Source organism: Asparagus officinalis, chromosome 7, assembly GCF_001876935.1.
Source record: "Asparagus officinalis chromosome 7, Aspof.V1, whole genome shotgun sequence".
In the NCBI taxonomy this organism is placed as follows: Eukaryota; Viridiplantae; Streptophyta; class Magnoliopsida; order Asparagales; family Asparagaceae; genus Asparagus; species Asparagus officinalis.
In genome coordinates, this window is record NC_033800.1 from 61108236 (window position 1) to 61126336 (window position 18101).

The following is an 18101-nucleotide window of genomic DNA, read 5'->3' on the forward strand; positions in this document are numbered from 1 at the left end:
AACTTCACATTACTCTACTGCAACTGTACAGTTGTAAAACTTCGGCAAAGTGTTCAATTAGATGTTTGCCCTCAGAATCCTAAATAAATTAGACTTGAATACAAATTATTATTAATTGTAAGATTTGGACAATTTACTCACTGTAAATTGTGTGAGGGAAATCAAGAACATGAAGTATTGGTAGAATGGTAGTCTTTTAAATGAGCCAAATATGATGCATGCATCAACAAGTCCATGATAATTTTAAAAGCACATCTAGTCATCCCACTAACAAAGATACCTTTGAAACAATGTCTATAAGGTTGATACATATATTATAGCTTATTCTATCAAAAGATGCAGATATTGGATAAAAGACCTGACATGCTCTTCTGTTCTTTACAAACACTGTCCTGTAGAAGTAATACAATAAGGATTCACCTTTGTTGAGGTTATATAATTGCAGCCATAATTTAATGCCCTCACCTTTAATATGGTTAGGTTTTACTTATCTCATGTACTTTTTTTAACAATTAAAGGCTACTTTACTGTCTGAACGTAGAACCTTTCCACAAGCTAAATGATTCATCAGTGTTGTCGTTAATGAGCTAGAGTTTGGCATAATTTTGTTGTTAACACTAAAGACACTTTTGGTCGGTGGAAGTAGAGGCTAAAACCAATAAAACATGTTTTACTGCCGTTAACAAAGCTGAATGGCCTTCATATGAGCCATATGCCTCTCCAATTTTGCTATCAACTCTGAATTCTGATCTCAAGTTCCAAGGTAATCCATGCCAATTTCTTCTGAAATCTTTATGTTTACGGTCTTCAGAGTGACTAAATTCATATTCCTGTATGTGCTGAAACAACACTAAAATCCAATCTGTATTCAGCCACACACAAATAGATAATTACTCTGTAAATGGCAATTGCATACTAAATTTGAGAGAACTCCACTATGTCTAGAGTGTGTTTGGTTTATGTCTTTTCTTCTTTCTTTTTCTATTCTTTTACAGGTTGTCCTCCAAGTAATATTCTTCCTTCACCTCGATTTGTTTGTGTACCTATAGAGCACACCATTGTGAGGTTGTTGTTAGATTAACTCAATCCTCGTCACAACTTTGGAGTTTTAGTATAGTGTCAGGGACCTTTGATATGTATGACTCCAGCCTTTAGTCCCCCATAAAAAGGACGCTCAATCTATAGGGACATGTTAGATATAAAAATCATCCCTAGCTCCTTCTAGCTTCAGAGGTTACAATTGTCCTAATTTTTTATGCCTGTTTTCATTTTAGCCTTTTTCTTTAAATAAACATGTGGCTATAATGAACTTTTTCTCTAAAAAGAAAGTAAAGGCCAAAAATAAAACACTGCTCCCATGTCACCCAATCATATCCTAAGTATCACAGTCTCCTACATCGTCAGAATGCACCAAACAAAACTCATACAATAACTGAAAAAGGCTACACGTTTTATTATTCTTATGATTATAATTTAATTAATTTTTGTGGCTCTATAGTCCTAATAACCAATTTCGGGTCCAAAGAAAATATGTGTTGCATGGTGTGTGATCTCATCCTTGTTGCTCTCTAAATCACAGGCAAAGGATCTCCACTTTCGCCCTCAATCCTAGTGGTAAACTCCAAAAGACACATGCACATCAAATACTTGTATGCATGCTACCATTATTTATCCCCTCAAAACTTATCAGTTTTATTTCCACACTGACTAGGACGAATCTTTTTCTCCCTTCATCCTTGTCCTCTATACATGTGGCAGTCCATTGCCTTGCTCAAAATATGCATTCTTTTTTTGAGAAAACAAAATATGCATTCTTGTGGCCTATAAACTGGTGGTCATCATCATCATTGTTAACAACACCACCAATAACAACATGATCAAGCACTTGGACCTGTGCACAGAGACTCTAGGCTGTGAGAGTGGCGAGATTTTTGGTGCTTTTCAAGACTCAAGAGAAGAGATCAAGTTTAGTGTCATGAAGAAGCGAAAGAGCATTCCGACAAAATTTCCACCACCATTGAAGACCCTTGGTCTCTTTCAACTTGGGAGGAAAAGAGTGGAAGAGAGGCTTATGCTTGTTCCTCTGAAGCCCTCCACTGGAGTACTCACAGCCGAAAGAAGCGAAGGTCACCTTCGCCTTCGTTTGCTGCCGAGTTCTCATTGCAGTATTTGTATTCGTGATGAGCATGGTAATGAAATTGTAGACGAAGAGAATTTGGCAGGAAAATGCAGGAGGGCTAGTAGATGCAAGGAAGAAAAGATGGGGTCCAGGATGGGGAAGATGATAATGCTGAATGCTGATGCTCTATGGGTGGCTAGTTCGTGAAAGTTTTCGTTTGTCTTGGGGTCAAGCTTGCAGATACCCCTCCTGTACTATTGCCAAATTGAACTTACTATGCCAGTAGTTCTTTTGTTGCTTATTAGATTCTCTAATAAGTGAAAATTTTTTGACCCTTCCGAAGTGGTTTATCTACAAACAATAGATTTTCACTCGAGGGGTCTATCTGGAGCAATAGAACTATTTCACGGGCATATTTGCAACTTTAGAACTACATGGATAGTAAGCTCAATTCGGCGATAGTGCACGGGGTCTATGCAAGTAACCCTTTGTCTTTTTAGTAAGGGCTCTAAGCCATTCTTTTCATGGTTAAATGCAGATATTCCTTATGTGCTATAGGATTAGTCTTTTATTTCATCTCTTAACTTTCCTATTAGCATTTTGAACTTCTGTTATCCAAATGAAGTTCTCTCTTTTATCTTGTTGTAGGATATAAATTTGTTCTATATTGCAGAGCAATATGAATATCTTCTTTTATTAGAGGTAAATTTGCTAATTTGAGAACGACATGATTCTCATAGTATGCGGCCGTATATATGATAGGGCCAGCCAGGCCGTAAAATGCCCAATCCAAAGTAGCCTTTTAAGATGGGTCCGCGCCTTGTTGGGCCTAATCAGATTCAAGCTAATGCATCGATTGAGCGGGCCTGTTTGGTTATTTCCTAAAACATCAAGAAATAGAAATGAAAACCAAGAAAACTCAAAAAGTACAATTTTATCCATTTCCATCCCTAAAACTCACCCACAACATCTAATAAAATATTATTTTTATCCAACAACTCATCTATCACATCTAATAAAATATTATTTTTATCAACAACATCTCTCAACTCATCTCATCTCATCATTTCAAATCACTCACATCATCCAATAAGATGGTGACAACTCATCTCATCCACCATATCTAATAAAATATTATTTTCATCCAACAACTCATCTATCACATCCACCACATCTAATAAAATATTATTTTCATCCAACAACTCATCCACCACATCTAATAAAATATTATTTTCATCAACAACATCACTCAACTCATCTCATCATTTCAAATCACTCACATCATCCAATAAGATGGTGACAACTCATCTCATCTCATTAACATTTTATTTCCACTCATTTCCTCTCAAAAAGCTAGGAAAACAATTTCCTTAAGTGTGGGTCACATCATCCAATAATATAATGACAACTCATCTCATCTCATCTATTGTCTTATTTTTAATAATGAACCAACAAAAGAAAACAACATATTACAAGAAATAGGTTTCTTATAATTCATTTCCTTATTTTTTTGGCCAACCAAACAACATCAAAACAAGTTTTCTTAAAAAATCACTCACATCATCCTATAATAAGATGACAACTCATCTCATCCCATCTCCATTTCTTTAATTTCCTTCTTTTTTTTAGCAAACCAAACACTCCCAAAACATTTCTTCTTAGGGGCTGTTTGGTTCGCTATTATAAGGGGTGGAAAACTCAGAAAACTCAGAAAACCCCTCCACGTCAGATTTTTAGCCCTACACGTCAGTTTTTTTTGTTTCCGCTCATTTCTTTGTGCCGCTTTGGTTCGCTCGGATGGAAGAGGGAAAACTCTGCTGAAATCGCCGTCAACTAAGATTTTTTTCCCTCTCCGATTTCCTTCCCCAACGAAGTAAAATTGATGAAAACTCTGCCACGTCAGATTTTTTTCCTTCTCTACTTTGTTTACAAAAGTTTTCTTTTTTTTATGCTAACCAAACACAAGAAAAATAAATACATTGGTTTCCCACCATTTTTTATGTGTGAACTAAAGTAAAACAATCTATTTATTAGAAAAGTTTGGAAAACTCAAAACTTGTGTTTCTTCACATGGAATTGCATTTCTCTATATCAAGAAAACAAACCAAACAGCCCCTTAGAAATAGTTTTTCTTTTCTTTGATTTCCCATTTTTTTAGGCAAACAAACAGACCCTCAGAGCTCAAAAGTCAGCTTACTATTCAATGTCCAGTTGTCAACTAACTAACTTTTCTGCTTCTAATCAAAATTGATGATATTGTATTAAACGGCACTTAGTCTTCGCTAACAAGTGGGACCCACTTTCCATTAACAAAGTGGGCCCAGTATATGAGCATTCAAGTCAAATAAAGAAACTAGCCGTTGTCTAATGAGTGGGGGAAATTAGACAAATGACCGTTAGGGTCTCGCATACGTTACTTCAGTTCAAACCCCATTTGAACTCAATCCTCAACAAAAAGAGACAGAATCTGACAAAAATAGAGAGCTTACAATCTGTAGAGAGAGAGAGAGAGAGAGAGAGAGAGAGAGAAGCTAAGCCAAAATGGTAGCCAAGACTCCATTGAAGGAGAAAAGGCTAGCGATGGCGCTCAACCCCAATCTCGTTCGAGAAACAGTAAACAAGGTAAACATTTTATCCGAATTCTTCTCCTTTATTTTGTTGTTGTTTTTTTTCCCTTCTCAATTTTAGTTTGAAAAAAAAATTGACTTTTGAAGGTTGACAAATGTATGGCTCGATTGCAAGAGCTCCACTTCACAGTCACAGGCGGTTCGAAGCTCGTCAATCTCAGCCCAAGGAGCACCAGAGGTTACCTCAAAACTAGCCTCAGGTGCAAGCAAGAATCTTTAAGATTAAAGAATGCAACACCCAGAAAATCTCCGTCGGGAAAGTTTCAAGGCAATCTAAGTGGCAAGCAACAATTGGGTTTCTTTGATTTTGTTCAAATCTGAGTTTAATTTATGGATATTTGAAATTACTGCAGGAGGGGAATGGCGTCAGATGTCGCTTCAAGCAATGCTACTGGATGAAACAGTAATAGAGATCTTAAAAACTAGCCAATTCGCGAAGGAAATTGTTGCGAAAATACCCAATTCAAAGCCAACGGCATCAAACGATCCCAAAACTCCAGTCCCCATCAAAAGGCAAAGCAGGTGCGAAAACATCGAATTGAGATCGAGAAGATCCAAAGAGAAGCAAAGTCTTCATCATCGGCGACGCTCAGAATTGGCATCGCCTCCTGGTCTAACCCGTGCTAGATCACGTATCCATTTCAAATCAAACTCACCCCTCAACACTAAACCTGTAATTTTAGCCAACAGGGTTTCTCCTAAAAACAGGCCCTGGGCTAAAAAAACAGTCCTCTTCCCAAACCCTCTCTTTTCGTCACCTTCATCTTCGAACCCAAAGAAATTCTATAAGACGAGGTCTCCGATTATTGCCAGAAATACTAGTCAGCAGAAGACTCCGCATAAGTTTTTGATTAAGACGCCGCCAACTTCTTTGAGATCGAAGATGATGAGTAAGAAGCTAGTGCCCACTCCTGTAGTGTTTAGTCCCGTGGAGAAGAAACTGGCATCTGTGAAAAAAACTCGTAGGTGCTCATTTTCGCCTTCGAAGTTGGCGAATAGATTGGTTTCACCTTTGAGAGGAAGGATTTCGACGCAGATGAACAGCAGCAGAGGGTTGATGAGCGGATTGAAGCAGAGGCCAAGTTTTAGTACTCCAGTGAAGAAGGTGCCTTCTATTAAGAGGATGTAACGGTAACTTTACTTTTGTGTGTTTTTGAAATTCTTTTATTTTACATTGTGTTTGTTTATAGGGAAAAATGTGTCCAGGCCCCAAAAACAGAAACTTCATGTGCTGCAGCCCCTCCTAGTTTCCCTCATGTGGTTCAGCCCCTTGAAGTGTGACATTTTGTGCTGCAGCCCCTTTTTAACAATTAATAGATGCCAGCTAAGCTAAAATCCCCAAAATAACCTTATCCCCTCTTCTCAATCCTTCAAACCCAGTTCTCTCTCTCTCTCTCTCTCTCTCTCTCTCTCTCTCCCCCATCTCTTTTTAAAAACAAGGGCTTTCTCAAGCTCGTCGCTCTGGCCCTCGCCCTCCTCGCCGTCGCCACCTCCGCCCAGGCTCCCAAGCCTCCCCCGAGTTCGCCGCCGCCTCCCCTCCTCTCCTCCGCCCGACCTCGTCGCGGTAGCTCGCCGTCGCTCCCCGTCTAGCCCTCGACTACGCCGGAGTTCGCCGCTGCGCCTGCCACTTTTAAATCCTATAGTATGGTAGGCCGGAGGAGGATGACCAAGAGAAAAGAGTGGATGATGCCCAAGAAAAATAAAAATGAAGGGACTGCAGGCACAAGGAAAAATGTCTAATTTATTAATTATTATTCATCAAGTGACCTTAACATTCCAACTTTCATAAATTAGAACTAACGTGGTATAAATTAGATAAAATTAGAACTAATGGTTAAAATTAGAACTAACGTGGTATAAAATAGAACTAACTTGGTATAAAATAGAACTAACATTGTATAAATTAGAGCTAACTTGGTATAAATTAGAACTAATGTGGTATAAAATAGAACTAACGCGGTATAAAATAGAACTAACACTGTGCAGAATAGAACTAACACTGTGCAGATTAGAACTAACACTGTGCAGAATAGAACTAACACGCTACAGAATAGAACTAACAATGTACAGATTAGAACTAACACGCTACAGAATAGAACTAACACTGTAGCATGTTAGAACTAACACGCTACAGATTAGAACTAACACTGTAGCGTGTTAGAACTAACACTGTAGCGTGTTAGAACTAACACTGTAGCGTGTTAGAACTAACACTGTAGCGTGTTAGAACTAACACTGTAGCGTGTTAGAACTAACACTGTAGCGTGTTAATGTCTTAATGTTAACTAGCTCTGTTACGCTCTACACATAATGAAATTTAGTGTTATATATATACACGAAAATGAAGGTCGATACAACAAGAATAATGTTTAGGATGGTTCAGTAGCAATCAGAAAACACTGTAGCATGTTAATGTCTTAATGACTAGCTCTGTTACGCTCTACACATAATGAAATTTAGTGTTATATATATACACGAAAATGAAGGTCGATACAACAAGAATAATGTTTAGGATGGTTCAGTAACAATCAGAAAAAAGGCCTTACTCGTTATTAAGATGCACATAGCCTGTAGCGATTTTATGTCTCGCTTGAATCCCACAGGAGTTTTCGGTTGCTGGCTTGAGCTGGAGGAGCAAGCCCGGGTACATCAGGAATGTCCTTGTTAAGAGGGTTAATGATCTGACATTTAAAGAAGAGATAAGTTAGTTCAACTGCAAAAATAATCCCCAAGAATAACAAGAACGAAACATGTACGCACAATTCAGGCCGATCACTACATGGCCAAGTTATTGCATATAAAAAAAAAGTTTCCGTGTACACAAGTGACTACATCCTTGTCATAAATGGGACTAGTCATGAGATAGAATTTTGGAAAGTGCACAACAGTAACACCAGCAGATCTCACTGAAATAATAGTACATCCTTGAATCATGGCAAATGACGAATGAACTTTCGGCCAAAATGTGCAGGATGCTGGCAATCTCTAATTTAGTTTGAGCAGAAAGAACTACCGGTTTATCAAAAATCAGTAAAGATAATCCACAAGGATAACCTTGCCACTATCCAAGAGTTAAACTCATGATGCTGAAGATTAGAGTTCAAGGTAGAAAGAGTTCAGTTCAATCTTATCTTCGCTACGATGATTGCCAGCTCAAACGTCAAGTTTGAAATAGCAGGCTGTACTGAAAACACGACAAGACACAACAAATACAACAGAAAGAGAAGCCTCAAACGTACAGTGTTAGTTCTAACACGCTACAATGTTAGTTCTAACACGCTACAGTGTTAGGAGAAGCCTCAAACGTACAGTGTTAGTTCTAACACGCTACAATGTTAGTTCTAACACGCTACAGTGTTAGTTCTAACACGCTACAGTGTTAACACGCTACAATGTTAGTTCTAACACGCTACAGTGTTAGTTCTAACACGCTACAGTGTTAGTTCTAATTTGTACATTGTTAGTTCTATTCTGTAGCGTGTTAGTTCTATTCTGCACAGTGTTAGTTCTAATCTGCACAATGTTAGTTCTATTCTGCACAGTGTTAGTTCTATTTTATACCGCGTTAGTTCTATTTTATACCACATTAGTTCTAATTTATACCAAGTTAGCTCTAATTTATACAATGTTAGTTCTATTTTATACCAAGTTAGTTCTATTTTATACCACGTTAGTTCTAATTTTAACCATATTAGTTCTAATTTATAACAAGTTAGTTCTAATTTATAACAAATTAGTTCTAATTTTTCTAATTTATAACAAATTAGTTCTAATTTTAACCACGTTAGTTCTAATTTATACCACATTAGTTCTAATTTATACCAAGTTAGCTCTAATTTATACAATGTTAGTTCTATTTTATACCAAGTTAGTTCTAACACGCTACAGAATAGAACTAACACTGTGCAGATTAGAACTAACACTCTACAGAATAGAACTAACGAGAGAGAGAGAGAGAGAGAGAGAGAGAGAGAGAGAGAGAGCTGGGTTTGAAGGATTGAGAAGAGGGGATAAGGTTATTTTGGGGATTTTAGCTTAGCTGGCATCTATTAATTGTTAAAAAGGGGCTGCAGCACAAAATGTCACACTTCAAGGGGCTAAACCACATGGGAAAAACTAGGAGGGGCTGCAGCACATGAAGTTTCTGTTTTTGGGGCCTGGACACATTTTTCCCTTGTTTATAAGAGGGTATAAGATGAGCGTGCTGTATTAATTGGGTAAATTGTAAGCTCTACAATAACTTTCAGTCATATATAATCAGAACATTTACATATGTTTGTTCGATTTTGTGAATTATTATTGGAGTTACATTATGAATCGTACAAAGTTGAAATTTTTTTAATAACGGTCTTTTTTCTATATATACATTATGAATCGTACCAAGTTTACATTTTTCTAATAACGGTTTTATATATATATATATATATATATAATATATATATATATATTATATATATATATATATATATATATATATATATATATAATATATATTATATATATATATATATATATATAATATATAATATATATATATTATTTAATATATATTATATATTATATATAGTGCATTTCAAGTGCGGATTGGTGCGTACGCATTTGAGGGAGAGAAGGATCTTTTGCAAAATGCCCTCCGCTACACTGTTTCTCATCCTCCGTCATTTATCTAATGGCCTGTTGGATGTGAGGGTAGAGAGGGGAAGGGGAAGGAAAATTTTCATTTTAACCTTGTTTGGGAGTTTCATTTTGGAGGGTAAAGAGGGGAATGGAGAGGGAATTTGGCCCAAAATTCTTACACCCAAATTGGGGTGTAATGGAGGGGAAGGGAAGGAAGGGAAATTTTCCCTTCCTTCCCCTTCCTTCTCCTCCTCCCTAAGTAAACTCCCAAACATACCATAAAAGAAATCTTGTTTCTCTCTCTCTCTCTCTCACTCCATTAAAATCCCCAAACCCATCTCTGTCTCACCCAAAAGCCGATCTCAAAACCCTCACACCTCTCTTCCCTCTCCCGCCGACGCCGACAAAACCCGACGAGCGCAGGCGCTGATCCATTCTCCTCTCTCACTCCGACGGCACACCCGACGAACTGACAGGCAGCCGTCGCACGACCCGCGAGCAGCGCTGATCCCGACAACCACGACGAGCGCAGCGGCCCGCCGACCCGACGACCCGACCGCCGCCGACCCGACAAAGCCCAGACGCTGTAATTTTCTAAAAGCTCAATTCGATTTTAAATATATTCAGTTCAATTCGATTTTTAGGAATTTTTTGGTTTTTGCTGCCGATTTTAAATAATTTCAGCTCAATTCGATTTTTAGGAATTTTTCGGGATGCTGGCATTGATGCAGGAGATGATAAGGGCGGAGGTGAGGAGTTACATGAGCGGGTTGGGGCAGAGCATGAGCGCGGTGCCGGAGAGCGTGAGCAACGCCGTGATGAGGAGGATCGCGATGGGGATCGGGAGGATGGAGGGCTAGGGTTTGCTTGAAGAAAAAAAAAACGCTAGGGTTTCGGAGGTCGAAGAAGAAGATAAAAAGGAGTCTTCTTTTGGTGTTTTATAGAGTGCTGTTCGTTTGTAAAAGTTAGTTAAAATAAGTTCGTTTTGTACAGGAAATTAGAATTTGGGTATTATGAAGAGGCTAAATGGGGGGAAAAGGGAAGAAGAAGAAGAATATGTGTTTCTAATGTTTTGATTGTGTATCATACAGTAGTTTTTTTCCCTTCAAAATATCCTCTCATTATATTTTAGTATCTGTTTTTAACAGAGTTAGTATTCAGTTGTCAAGGAACCATCTTTGATTGATCTCGTGCAATTCATATGAATTTTGATATCTATGTTGTGTTGGAATTCAGTTGTCAATGAGCCATTTTAGCTTGGTGAACACATGCAAGTGAAGGACATGATACATGGCTCTGGAAATGTTGCTAACAGGAAACAACCAATCTATAATGTGGATGATATATAATTTTTTTGAAGCATCTGTTTCATGTTTTGCACTGGGTAAGCGTTCTGAGCAACCAATCTACTGTTAGTGAGAGTGTTTCCCTTTCAAACTGATCTTGTCATTCATGTATATCAATGGAACAAACCAACAACAAATCTTACATAAGCAGTTAGAATCACAGCTACTGATTGAACGACCACAACCAGAAGCAGCAGAAACAACAAATCTTACATAAGCAGTGCCTGAGATTCCAACAACAAACCAACAACAAACAAACCAAGCTCAGCAAACATCACAACCAAGCTCAGCATACATCACAACCAAGCTCAAACCAACAACAAACCAACAACAAATCTTCCCTGCAGTGCCTGAGATTCCCATTTTCCCATTTTAACCAAGGAACATAAACCAAGCTCAGCATACATCACAACCAACAACAAATCTTACATAAGCAACATGTTTAAGGTCACAACCAACAACAAATATTCCTAAGTGCAAATAACTCAAAATAGTCCCCACATTTTGAATTTTCCATCAATAGCTTTTCAACCACTTCTCTCTACCCATAACAGCTTTGGATACTTGAACCATGTACAGTAAATATACACTTTAAGGACAAAACTAAACAAATAAATATGAAACAACCATAGCATGTATGTTTCATTATGATGTGCACAACTTCACAAATATAAAGGGGCTTACCTTATCTCTTGTTAAAACAGATTTATGCACCACTCCTCGGGTTCATTCAAAAAGATTCACATCATCCTCATCTTCACTTGATATCTCATTACCCTCTTGCAAATTCACATCAACGCATGTAGAAGACCTACATTATATTAATAAATATATAAATACATCAAGAGGGATACTAGAATGTGAAAAATAAAAAACAAAAAGAATAGAAGAATTATTACTTACGGATTTGAGTGCCGGACAATTTCGTTTATCATGTGATTGGCCTACTTTTCCACACCCGTGACAACGTCTCTCTCTTTTATTTTTGATTCTAGCCATTGCTTTCTCTTTTCCTCCTTTCAACCTTTTGCCGCACCCCTTTGCTCGCACTTGATTGTGTTCATTAAAACTACTTTGAAAAGTGCAAGAACCATGCGCACTTGTACCATCACCTATTATATTACTACCTATTGAATTACTTTTCTCGGTGAAGCTCATTAGAGCCATGCGGCTACTAAGAAACTGACTTATTTGCTCATTAATGCTTCGCAAACCATCGGTAAACATCGTCCTTGTTTCTTCACATACGAGGGACTTGTCAACTAAATCCAAAGATGATTGGATAAATTGACTTCGCGTTAAAAAATAAGAATTGTCAGAGGTTATCTGCATGCCTTTATTATCAACCACTGTCCCTGATTTTGCAGACTTAGTCCACCTCTTTAAGATGTATTTATCGGGCAATATTTCAGCATCAAACTTCATCAAATATGAGATAATGTGTCTACATGGGATTCCGGCGCTTTCGAATTTTTTACAACTACAATAAACCAAATCCAAGTCCTTGTCATAAACGATTTCGCGGACTTTACTTCCTGCAAGCTTCTTTCTTTGAATTTGATACACACAATGATTGTCAGTTTCCCTAACACATTGCAACTTGTAGTTAAAGCTGTCACACACTTCAGTCTCAAACTTGTAATACATCTCATTCGTGTAAATATCAACCATTTGCTCTAAAAAGTCATGATTTATTCTAAGTTTAGGTTTCTCAATTACATCTTTGTGATCGGTCATCAACTCCTCGTGACGTTGGCGCACTAGTCCCCTACCAAACTGAATCATGAAATCCACCAATGAATTATTCTTCGAAACAAATTTCTTAAAAAATGCATGTCCACTTTCTGCTCGTTGACTACTTGACATGTCAGCTGAGAATACGTGATTAACATATGCTGGAATCCATCTTGACCGAAGTTCATATTGGTCTTGCAACCATTTGTTTCCTTCTAACCCACTCTTCTTAATCAGATTTTCCCATTGTAAATCAAATTCTTCAGGAGTCTCTGATTTCCAAATGCAAGCCGAAAACTCACTCTTATAAATACTATACTTCACTGCATCAATTTTCTCAGAAAACTTCATTAATATATGCCAACTACAATACCTGTCAAAAGAAATTTCAAAAGTGTTAAAAAAAGACAACGTATATAAATATTATGTGGAAGAAAGACAATGTATACAAACTATATTACCTGTGAAATGTATTTGGAAGAACAAGAGGGAATGCCTTAGTCATAGCTGGATCTTGATCGGTAATAATCATCTTCGGGGCACCACCAGGCATACTTGCCAAAAACTGATTAAATAACCATACGAAATCATCAACGCTCTCATGATTTAAAAATCCACAAGCAAAAAGGATTGTCTGACCATGATTGTTAACCGGGTAGTATATCCCTTCGTGACCCTTTAGCGAAGAGGGCTTCAACGACGGGTGACGAAGGGATTTTTCCCCGTCGTTATCATACAATAACGAAGGTTTTCAGCTCTTTAACGAAGGAAAATCCCTTCGTTAAAGATGTAATTTCTTGTAGTGGAGAACTGTTTATTTAAAGACTTTGTTGCGGCTGAAACGTTACGGTGGGACCTTAAAAGATGAACCTTTGATGGTGTTGATAGAGGGTGGCTGTGCTCCTCATTAAAAACAGTAACAATGTATTTTCCGGAGTTTGATTTTAAAACTGCAATTTTGGCATGACAATCCTCTGCTAAGCTTCCTCGACGTCTTTTATTTCCAACATCCGTGATTCTTAAAGATTTTCCTTGTTTAAAACAAACATACTCCTTCCTTCTTATTTCACCACTTTCCGGCTCTTTCTGGCTAGTCCAAGCCCTTACACTAAACCCAGCTGCTTTTGCATAAGCATTATAGAATGTCACAGCATCATCAATTGTGTCAAATTCTTGTCCCTTTTGTGGCCTCAACTCATCTGATACTTGAGGAGTATATATCGAACTATCGTCATTCAAGTTTTCCATTTCAAAAAAAAAATGGTAATTGACCTATATAAAATGCATATAATATCAAATTTCGAACCAAATGTTATCAAATTAATAATTCATATCAAATCTGAAGTTAAATATCATGTTATCAAATTAATAATTCATGTTATCAAATTAATTTCTATAGTAGACTTCACAACGGAAGTACATGTCAAATACACAAAAACAAAGTTACAGGTCAAATACACAACGAAAGTCACCAATTCTGTCCAAAAGTCATGCGGACAGCAGAATTTTTGAGTTGCTGCAGCAAAAACAGAAAAATTCTACAAATTTTTGACTTGCTGCAGCAAAATATAATTGCTCAGGAAAAACAGAAATGTTATCAAAATTTTGACATGTTATCAAAATTTAACTTGCTGCAGCAAAAACAAAAATGTTATCAAATTTTTGACTTGCTGCAGCAAAAATAGAAAAATTCCTAAAAATTTTGTTTTTGCATCAATAACAGATCCTAATTGCAGAGATTATATTTTTGGGTATTGAGATAAATTAATTTGGGAAAAGTACTGAAATATTTTCCCCTTGATTTCGGAAAAAGTTGATAAGATCCCACCGTAACGTTTCTACAAGGGTGTGCTCGGATAAGATCTGTACTCGTTTCTTCATCCAATTTTCGCTCATAACCTAATGCATTAAACTTTAACAGCTAATGAATAGAATACAGCTTTACTCCTGCTTTAACATGAAACTTTTAAAATAAAATGGAAACAAAGAAGAACTGCGAATGACATGAGGCACCTGACGCGGAGGTTAAGAGGCCAAGGAGAGGGAGATGAGGGAGGTAAGGGAAGAGGGAAGCGACGCAGGGGAAGCCAAGTAGCCCAAAGGTCTTCTTTTGAATTCAGACAAGATATAAGATCGAACTTCATTCTAAAGTATGTCTAAACGAAAAGGGTAAATCAGTAGAATTCAATAAATTGGTATTTTTAAAAGAAAATTCAATAGATTTGTCCTATATTGTCTCGTTCTTAAATTTATAAGAAAAATGCTAAGTGTACTATAAAGTTGTACTACTCTTGTACTACTATACTCAAAGAAATACCAATCATGACAACTCAAAATTTTATAATGGGCATCATTCATGTTTGGCCCAATATCTTAACGTGATTTATTTGTATAGTCATGACTAGAATTAACATGGCGTGTAATATAAAACAAAGTTAGGAGTGGGAGATGAGGGAGGTAAGGTAAGAGGGAAGCGACGGAGGGAAACCCAAGTAGCTCAAAGTTCATCTGTTGAATTCGGACAAGATATAAGATCGAACTTCATTCTAAAGTATGTCTAAACAAAAAGGGTAGATCAGTAGAATTCAATAGATTGGTGATTTTAAAAGAAAATTCAATAGATTTGCCCTATAATGTCTCGTTCTTAAATTTATATAAGGAAAATGCTAAGCGTAGTATAAAGTTGTACTACTCTTGTACTACTATACTCAAAGAAATGTCAATCATGACAACTCAAAATTTATTTTATAAAGGGCATCATTCGTGTTTGGCTCAATATCTTAACATGATTTATTTGTACAGTCATGACTAGAATTAACATGGCATGTAATATAAAACAATTAAAAGTTAGGAGCGGGAGATGAGGGAGGTAAGGTAAGAGTGAAGCGACGGAGGGGAAGCAAAGTAGCCCAAAGTTCTTCTGTTGAATTCGGACAATATATAAGACGAACTTCATTCTAAAGTATGTCTAAACGAAAAGGGTAGATCAGTAGAATTCAATAAATTGGTGTTATTAAAAGAAAATTCAATAGATTTGTGTTATAATGTCTCGTTCTTAAATTTATAAGGAAAATGCCAAGTGTACTATAAAAGCTGTGCTACTCTTGTACTACTATACTCAAAGAAATGTCAATCATGACAACTCAAAATTTAATTTATAAAGGGCATCATTCGTGTTTGGTCTAATATCTTAACGTGGTTTATTTGTACACTCGTGACTAGAATTGTCATGGTGTGTAATATAAAAAAAAATAAAAGTTACTTTAGAGGTGTATACTACAGATATAAAGATTGTACTAATAAAAACGACCGTGAAAGTTAGGTTCCTATATGTGAAAATAGCAATAAATTTTTTATTAAAACTTGAGTGTCCAATTATGGGTGGGCAACTAGATGAGTTGACACTTCTCATGAGCCAACTCGTACGAGTTCACGAGAAAGATGAGACGGCACATAGCTTGCAACGAGACAAGTGAGCTAGGTTCGCCTGCTTGTTTTAAGGCCTAGACCTCAGCCTAGCCCACTCGCGAGCCCATAAACATGTGGGACAAGACATGACACGCGCCGATCCACTTGACCCATCTTTTTCACATTTTTATTTGAGATTTTATAAATGATTTTTAATAGTTTTGAAGCATTTTTTAAAATTCAAAACTTTATATGTAATTAATTACTAGCTAACATTCCATAGAAAAATAATTTTATAAAGTAAAATTGTACATTTGTACAGAATGACAGACAGGAACATCGTAAAAACGAATATTTTACATGGCTCAGAGCAAATATTATATCCACGACAACAAATAATTATTTCACTAGTTTTAAAAAAATTACAACAAATTATAAGAAAAGAAGAAAAAAAACATCAACTAGTAAAAAGAAGAAAAAAAAACATCAACTAGTAACAGAGCTCAATTCTTCTTCATTCTCTTTGTCTTCCGACTGAGATTTTTAAGTGTAAATTTTAAAAAAATTAGGGTATCTAAGTGTAAGTTTTAAAAACTTTAAAGTGCACAGATACTACCAAAACAAGTGATGAGGGTATATAACTATAAGTTTTAAAAACTTTAGTGTGCGTGCATGTTGTCAAAAACAAGTGAGGGTATATAACCGTAAAGTAGGGGAAACTATAAGGCATTTAACTGTAATTCGGGACAAGACTTGCAAGATGAGCAAGCACTTCAGGTCACGTGTGGGCCCAAATCCACTCACTAGGTCTTTAGGGTGAAGCGGGCTACTTGCTCATGTGTAGCTGGGGCCAACCCAGCTCTCTTCCATAGCCCGTTCCAGACACAGGCTGAATATGTGTCGTTTCGCGGTGGGCCGAATCAGGATGGGATAAAAATGCGGGACAAATGAGCGGGCCAGTGGGCCAACTCGGCTTACTGCCTGCCCCTAGGTCCAATACAAAAACATGATAGAATTTGGGGGTATAACATAAGGAAAAGCTTAAATTCTAAATCAATGAGTAATGTTAAAATTAGGCGCGGGTAGTGGGCCGAGTTGGCCCACTGGTCCACTCGTTTGTTTTATTTTTTATCTCATCCCAGCTTAGCCCCACTACATGATGAAGTAGTTTCAACATGTTCTAGACATAGGACGCAGGAGCGAGTGGGGTTGGCTCAAAGCTGCATGCAAGTCAGTAGCTCACTTGTCCCGTAGAGCCTAGTGAGCGGGTTGGGTGTGTATGCGACCAGACCGGCTTGTTCATCTCGTGCAGCTTGTCTCATCCCAAATCTTATAGCTTTCCTTACTTCACACTTATATACCCTCACTTATTTTTAACAGCTCGCATATACACTATAGTTTTTAAAACTTGCACGTATACATCTTCATGACTTGTTTGCCAGCATATGTGCGCCTTAAAATTTTTAAAACTTACATTTAAATACCCTAAATTTTTTAAAACTTCCACTTAGTCTCTTAGTTATGCAACTTCGGGAGGATATCTAAGTGCAAGTCTTAAAAACTCAGGATATTGATAATGTGACATTATCAAAAATTTATGCAAGAACATGAGTTATCGACGAGATATTGATAACGTAGTAAAAAATATTAACAATACACTAGAGAGTATGTTTTATTCTCAAGCCACTTAAAATCTTCGTGTTTGCGATGTTTCTCTCTATCATTCTGTACAAATATACAATTCTACTCAATAAAATTATTTTTTATTTCTTATAGTGGTGATTGTTAGCTAGTGATAATTAATTACACATAAATTTTTAAATGTTAAAAATGCTTCAGAATCAAAACTATTAAACACTATATACAAAAGTCCCAAAAAAAAAAGTAAAAAAGATGGGTCGAGTGGGTTGGCCCATATCATGGCTTGTCCCACATGTTTACAGGCTCAGTAGTGGGTTAGGCTAAGGTCTAGGACCTAGAATAAGCGAATAAACCCACCCCACTTGTCTCGTTGCTGGTTGCGAGTCATTCAGTCTTGCTCGTGGATTCGCACGAGTTGGCTCACGGGACTTGCCAACTCGCCCCTTGCTCACTCCTAACTAAGTGCATGTTTGACAACATACTTATTTTAACTTATAAGTAGCTTTTTACTTGTAAGGTACTAATAACGTGTTTCGTGAAGCTTTACTTTTCTACTTATTTGAGACGTATAAGTGGAGAAAAAATAAGTTAGGATTCTCCAACTTATTC

At 37.0% G+C, this 18101-nt stretch overlaps 1 protein-coding gene across 2 annotated transcripts; it reads left to right on the forward strand.

Moving 5' to 3' along the window:
* Positions 4544-9019, forward strand: LOC109850421 (microtubule-binding protein TANGLED1). Of its 2 annotated transcripts, none has more exons than XM_020420439.1 (4): positions 4544-4741; positions 4834-5026; positions 5100-5935; positions 8930-9019. In XM_020420439.1, the coding sequence occupies exons 1-3, from the start codon at positions 4661-4663 to the stop codon at positions 5873-5875; spliced, it is 1050 nt and encodes a 349-aa protein (XP_020276028.1). In that variant the 5' UTR covers positions 4544-4660; the 3' UTR covers positions 5876-5935; positions 8930-9019. The 2 variants fall into 2 exon arrangements, with proteins under 2 accessions (XP_020276028.1, XP_020276029.1); XM_020420440.1 differs by having other exon boundaries at positions 5100-5926; positions 8921-9019.

Coding starts and splice junctions, on each gene's coding strand:
- LOC109850421 (XM_020420439.1), top strand. CDS start 4,661: ATGGTAGCCAAGACTCCATTGAAGGAGAAAAGGCTAGCGATGGCGCTC. Junction 4,742..4,833: donor TTCGAGAAACAGTAAACAAG/GTAAACATTTTA, acceptor TGACTTTTGAAG/GTTGACAAATGTATGGCTCG. Junction 5,027..5,099: donor GTTTCAAGGCAATCTAAGTG/GCAAGCAACAAT, acceptor AAATTACTGCAG/GAGGGGAATGGCGTCAGATG.